Source organism: Hipposideros armiger, unplaced genomic scaffold (assembly GCF_001890085.2).
Source record: "Hipposideros armiger isolate ML-2016 unplaced genomic scaffold, ASM189008v1 scaffold_513, whole genome shotgun sequence".
NCBI lineage: Eukaryota > Metazoa > Chordata > Mammalia > Chiroptera > Hipposideridae > Hipposideros > Hipposideros armiger.
The window spans coordinates 1,069,885-1,076,670 of record NW_017731863.1 but is presented as its reverse complement, the minus strand read 5'-3'; the positions used below and the strand labels follow the sequence as shown (position 1 = coordinate 1,076,670).

Here is a 6,786-nt window from a genome sequence, read left to right as displayed (position 1 = left end):
CCCCCCCGCAGTCACCAAGTTATTGAAAATTGGCCCTAGTGAAGCTTTTCCCAGCTGGAGCTAGACTCAAGTAAGCATCAGGGAAGTTCCACTCCCCCATCGCGGGGCGTGGAGTTCTGCTTTACTCCACCCCTTTCAAGAACGCAGCCCTGTGATTGGCCATGAGGCGTCCTAGAGCTGCCCAATCGCGTGCGAGCAGCGGCTTTAGCGTCTCTTTGCTTCCAGAAACATGGCGGATCGGCTTACCCAGCTGCAGGACGCCGTGAACTCGGTGAGCAATTTCCCTCGATAAGTCTGTCTTCCTTTTTCCTGAGGTAAATCTAGGACGGAAAAGGGGCCCGAGAGACCAAACCCAGAAGTGGGGAGCCGACTGAAACGGCTTCAGAAAAAGCGGTATGGCGGCGTGAGGTGTCACCGCGACCAGGGAGGTTTGAGGCCGGCTGCCGGGCGGTGCGGATAGCTGCGAAAGGGAATAGCCTCTTTCGCCTGAGAAGGGGAGGGTCGCTGTACCAGGACTCAGCCTTCAAGGTCCTGTTGTGTTTTCTGGGAACAGTTTTATTTTGTCAGTGGTGCTCACGAGATCTCGCTTGGGAGGAGGGAAGAAGCCGCCGAAGCTTTTTTTCAACCTTATCATTTTAACCCACGGAGGAGAACCTGTGCTCTTGATGATTGGATCTTTGTCTATAGATGTTAGCCGAGAGTATACCTTCTCCAAAACTTTCACGTTGGGATGGGAGTAATGGTAACATGAGAAGTTTTGTTTTATCTTAGTTGGTTCCTATAGACCAAGGGCCTTGGTTCCATCTCTTGGCCACCCCCCCAGCATAAATCGGTTTGGGGGAAACTGACACCTTACGATAATAAATTTTCTAATCCTCGTATATTTCTGTTTGTTTAAGTCTTCTTTAATCCCCCCCCAAAAGTCTGCTTCCTGTTAAAAGTCATGTCTTGTGCTTTAATCCTTCTGATTATTTTTCCTATTATGCCTCAGTGGAAAACATATGCAGAACATAGGATTCATGTACTTATTACCATTAGGAGTTAAGTAGTTTTCTATTGGTAGTTTATATGCTCATTGTCATTCTGTTTATAACTTGATGTCCCAGGCAAGACGCCTATCTAGAGTGACTGTGTTGACAGGAAAAATCTAAGTACCGAGTCTCTTGCCAGTTTTTTTCTCAGTGGAAGCTAATAAGTTGGCATTCTTGTTATAACATCAGTATTTGCACTTGAAAAGTGTGACTCTCCTCTTGAGAAACTGATCTACTCTGTGTGTATAAAATAAGACCTTTTAAGGCTGAGACCGTCAGCCCCTAAGTGTTGATGAATTCACCAAGATAAATTCTACCTTGTAGTGACTGGTCTTGGCTGCCAGCCAACCTCCCTCAGGGAGATACTCCTTTGAGGTTTTACAAAATCAAATTGTAATGATGCTGCTGAATAGCAATGTTATTTTAGGGGAAATGTTGCATATTCATCATACATGCCATGTAGCCAAAAGGAAACTAAGGACAAAGTGAATACAGCCTTAACTCCAGGGTAGGCATGCTGATAATTGGATTTTGCAGAGAATCCTCTAGGTTAACTAGTATGAGTACCTACTGTGTATATAAGCACTATTATGTTCATAGAGAGATACTCTTTAAGGAGTTTACAGCCTGATTAGAAAGATGTCTGATACTCAAGAGATACTTAAATAATGCAAAAGCAGTATATGGTTAGGGAGTTATAATGAATCAAGTATTTTCAGCTGTAAGTGCTGAAATAAATTGGAATATAGAATGATAGGAACTAAATTAGAGGGAATCTTAGCATTTATCTGAATTGTAATTGTAAAATTATTAAAATACATCTGTTTTATCCTCTGAAAACTCTATAAAGGGCAGAAATGGTCTTGTTCCCTATATCTCTGTAATGTTTATACATATACAGTACTTGTCATAAAGTTGATTTTCAATAAATGTTTGTTGAATAAATAGATCTTGAGAGTTTTTGAAGGACAGAGCAGGCAGCCACTGTGTTGAATTTTTTTTTTGTTTTCTCTATTCCTCATAACAATGCTGCAATATGAGAATGGTCCCAATTTAAAAATTTAAAAACAAAACAAAACCCCTCAAGTTACTAGAACCAGAATTCGAATCCACAATTGTACAGTTTCTGAACACTACTGCTCCATTACATTTGCAAAATGTGAGCAAAAGAAGTGTAGTCAGGAATGAGTTTATCACTAGTCAGGTAAATATGAAGGAGCAGTAGAAGATGAATGAGTAGAGTTGACTTAGATTATTGAAAGCTTTGAAACAGCCTGAAGAGTTGGAGATTTATCTTGAAGACCATGCTGGGGTGAGCTCAAATTTTTTGAACAGGGTAAAATAACAGAACTAGAAAACAATAAGGAGATTATTGTAACAATTCTGATGTGAAGTAATTGGTTGAACTAACACAATATCAATGAAGATAGAAAGAAAAGGGAAAGATTTGTAGTATGTACTATCAGGATTTGAAGATGAAAGGAAAGAGTCTGAAGTTGGACTGATTAGGAAAACCTCAATACAAATTAGATATTAAACAAAGCAAACAGTTGACTTTGAGTTCTGTCATTCAAATAATGGCAGAGAATTTTAGTGGAAATGGTTATTCACTAGTTGGAAATAAGAAATTGAGATTTGAGAGGTCAGGACTGTTGAAAGAAGTTGCTGGAGAGGATAGGAGTCTTAAATTTGGAGATGGTAAGGAACTGGTATTCTCCATCTTCAAAACAGCTTAAGGAATACTTTTAGAGCACCAAGTGTTTACAATTTAAGTCATGAAGAAAAACATTTTTGAATACTTAATGGTGCTGTCTTTTTCCCACTATTTCTTTATATTTGTAACTAGTCTCAGAAAAGAGATCATATACTTTGTACATCAGTTAATACGATTTTGTATTTACTTAGGAGTCATTCTTAAATATTTGTTAGTCAAAATTGCTTTTTACCACTACTACCCAAAAAGAGTCCTTACTTGTGCTTGCAACACATATTGGCATATATTTCTTTTACTTTGGGAAGAAAAGAAAGATTATTTTGCATTTCTTTTTAACTGTTTCAACTGTATTGATACCAAACCTCATTTCTTTGCAGGATTAAGACATTTAATCACTGTTAATAACTGGCTAATTTTATCCAAAATTACTTTTTTTTATTCTCTTGCTCAGAGATTATTATAGAAACTTACTGTTGTTGCCATTACCAATAAGACTTCAATTTGATAAGTCCTTTCTAACTTTGACATGTTTTCTTTGGCCTCCAGCTTGCAGACCAGTTTTGTAATGCCATTGGAGTGTTGCAGCAGTGTGGTCCTCCTGCCTCTTTTAGTAATATTCAAACAACAATTAACAAAGATCAGCCAGCTAATCCCACAGAAGGTAAATAGATTTTCTTGGCTTTTCTTAGTTTGACTCTCATTACTTGTAATCTTTTAAAATTAGATTTATTGAGAAATTCAACATAATTATGGCTTTCTAAAAATGTTATTGTTTGAGGATATTACTACAAATTTTGTTTGTCATTGCGGGAGACCAGCTCCCACAGGTCCAGGGGAAAGCCCTTTCTTTGGTGGGGAAGATAGGCGAGGAGAGAGGGAGGGGGAGGGGAAGGGAGCAGAGTGTTTTCACAAGGAGTGTCTCTCTCTTATTCTTTATGGTTTACGACAAGGAAAAAAGAAAAACGCGCAGAGACACAGGAGCGCTTTTTCAAGAAGAGAAGTGTCTCAATTTATTGTTAGAGCATGTCCCTTTTTATACCGGACAGTTGACCATTACATCATTGAGCTATTTTTTCCAGAGACAAACTTTTACCCATTTGTCTTCTACATAGTTTCATTATTTCTTCCTTCCCAAGGTCTATTCTCCTTTTCCTTCCCAAAGTCTATTCTCTTTAGAAGTTTGTCCTTCCTAGAGATTTACTATCTCATGCTACTTCTGTTACAGGGTACAGCTGGATTTGTTTCATACTAATGACTAACTTACTTTGTCTTTACCTTTGATGGTCAGAGCTGAATTCCAGCCTTGGCGTTCGTTGGAAGGATGTTTTATGGCCAATTAGTAGTTATCTCAAACACCATAGCTGAGCAGAATCCTGAGACTACAGAGTGCATGCTTTGTTTATTACTAAGAGATTAGGAGACAAACAGTGTAACTAAGATTGCTTTTAGTGTATAAAATACAATTATAGTAATATATAAGACTTACTAAGTTGATTAAGGTAAACAATATTGGGAGGGGTATCAGATCCTTATCCTACTGAGGGTGTAAAAAGGGGAATCTTTATTCAAGGCACAGCATTTTTCCCCACACGCTGGCTACACACACCTGCTCCAGGCCAAGGCCGCCCATCTCCCAAGGGATGGCGGTCACAACCTCTGCCAGCAAGCCGCTTCTCCCCCTGGGGGGCGAGGGGAGTGGGGAAGCAAATGTTCCCAAAGCGAGACAAAGTATAGCAAGTAGAAACTGCTAACAGGCTGGCAATTCACTCTGTAACTTTCAAGGTTGTTTGTGACATAGGCTTGCAGCAGCACAGTGGAGAATGAGATCTATCTAGCAACCTTCCCACACTGCTCACCAGGCTTAACCCTTACTGCAGACCTCCGGCTCAGCCCAAAAAAGGCCAATTCTGACTTCTGTAGACTATATTTTAATTAACCAAATAGCATTGAGATATTAAATGATAATTAGCCCATTTAGATTAAGCTGGTTATTTCCAAACTCAATTCTTTTAAAACTCTAAGACAGAGTGCCCAGACATCCAGCGGCTTCCGGCATGTCATAAAAGAAATGAATTTGTTAAAGTCAATTTATATAACATGCCATAATTCTGTTCATGTCCAATAACAGAGTGTTACTCCTTTAAAGGAAAATACGTATGAATTTAGCTGAATTTTACTTGTGGGGGACTTTAATAAGGAAGGCATCCCATTTACAGGTTCCTTTATTCAAGTGACCACCATATTTTCCTAATAAATGATATATATTATGGTTAATTCCCGTTTTAAGTTAATATTAAGGGTAATTATCAAACATCTAATAGAATTGGTGTGTTAAAATTACACTTAAATTATAGAAGCCTAGTATAGAAAAAATTACGTGGTTTCCTGGTTTCATTAATATTTAATTTCTGTTTCTGAAAACTTGAGCTTCTCTAATACCCTAATTAATAACATTTTTCTCTAGAATATGCCCAGCTTTTTGCAGCACTGATTGCACGAACAGCAAAAGACATTGATGTTTTGATAGATTCTTTGCCCAGTGAAGAATCTACAGCTGCTTTACAGGTAAAATCTCTTTTGTTTTGAATACTTTGCTAATAGGGAATTTTGAATTAAAGGAGATAGATTTAAATGCCTCTTGTTATAATATTTAAAGCTTAAGATTGCATTTTAAAATGGGAGTTTCATTCGTTGTGAACTAGTGTAGTCTGTTAAAGACTGTGCTGAATATATATAGCTGTCCAATTATGTGTTATAAGGAAACTTCCTATTTTTCTCAGTTTGGCTCTTTTCCTACCAAAGAATGAGAGGAGGGTAGCATTCTAGATGTGGAATAGAATAGTAGTGTCCAAAAGCAGCGTGGAAAGGTGTCACATATAGATATCCAGAGATCTCTTACTGAAAATTCATTGTGTTAAATAATTCATACTGCAAAAATTCGTATAGTTACCTGATTTTGGAATTTTTGCCACTGAAAAAATTTATCACAGTGGCTGCATAGTCATCCAGATTTAAAAGTAAATACTTCTGCAGTTTCTTTCCTTCTCAATTCTTATTAATTTCTGAGTTTTTCATTTCTCAAAAGATTTTTAAATTTGTGTCTTATAAAGGCTGCTAGCTTATATAAGCTAGAAGAAGAAAACCACGAAGCGGCTACATGTCTGGAGGATGTTGTTTATCGAGGAGACATGCTTCTGGAAAAGATACAAAGTGCACTTGCTGATATTGCGCAGTCACAGCTGAAGACAAGAAGTGGCACCCATAGCCAGTCTCTTCCAGACTCATAGTGCCAGTGTATACCACATGGCTGAGAAAAGAACTATTTCAGTGGCATTAAGAATTCTGCATCAGATATAGATGTAAGCCTTACCAACAGTTACAGAAACATTAAGCACTATAACATGTTATCTTTTTAGCTATTTTTAATAGTCTTCTATTTTCACTCTTGATAAATAAGCTTGTAAAATCGTGATTGAGCCAGCTTTAAACCATCATTATACCATCATTTTTTATTACCTGAATGAAACTATTGAGGCAGCTATTACATTAATGATCATAATTAAACAAATGTACTATAAAATTCTATTGTGACACAGTTTCTATTTTTATTTTTGTCATATTTCTAGTCTTTTTACAAATCAAATCCCTTCAAGCCAGAGGAGAGGTGGTAAGTGTAAAGATAGGCGACATTTCAGTTTAGGTTGGTGTCCTTCTACCTCTTTAGAGGTGACATTGTATAAATTTGGAGCTGGAACAAAGAAAGTCTCTGAAATCATTTTTGCTTTTAAGAAACAGAGTTACTTTGGCTGGATGAGAAGGTTAAGTCACTTTTATGGCAACTTCCCTCTTTTTCCAGAACTTCATACCCATTCTGTTTCTTCTCCATACTTGTTTCTATTAAGAAATCCTCTTCTCTGTCTGGACTACCCATACTATTGTGAGATAATTTTTCTTCATCCCAAACTATTTTTCTCCGTAACTTTTCACCTGCTTTTTTTCATTTTTTCGCTTAATTTCAACACTGAAGTATGTTCCCTGAGT

At 37.5% G+C, this 6,786-nt stretch overlaps 1 protein-coding gene across 1 annotated transcript; it reads left to right on the top strand.

The window, feature by feature from the left end:
• Positions 1 to 180: 180 nt before the first annotated feature.
• MED21 (mediator complex subunit 21) lies at positions 181 to 6,340 on the top strand. The gene is made up of 4 exons (XM_019668014.1): positions 181 to 271; positions 3,292 to 3,406; positions 5,210 to 5,310; positions 5,856 to 6,340. The coding sequence occupies exons 1-4, from the start codon at positions 230 to 232 to the stop codon at positions 6,030 to 6,032; spliced, it is 435 nt and encodes a 144-aa protein (XP_019523559.1). The 5' UTR covers positions 181 to 229; the 3' UTR covers positions 6,033 to 6,340.
• The last annotated feature ends 446 nt before the right edge of the window (positions 6,341 to 6,786 follow it).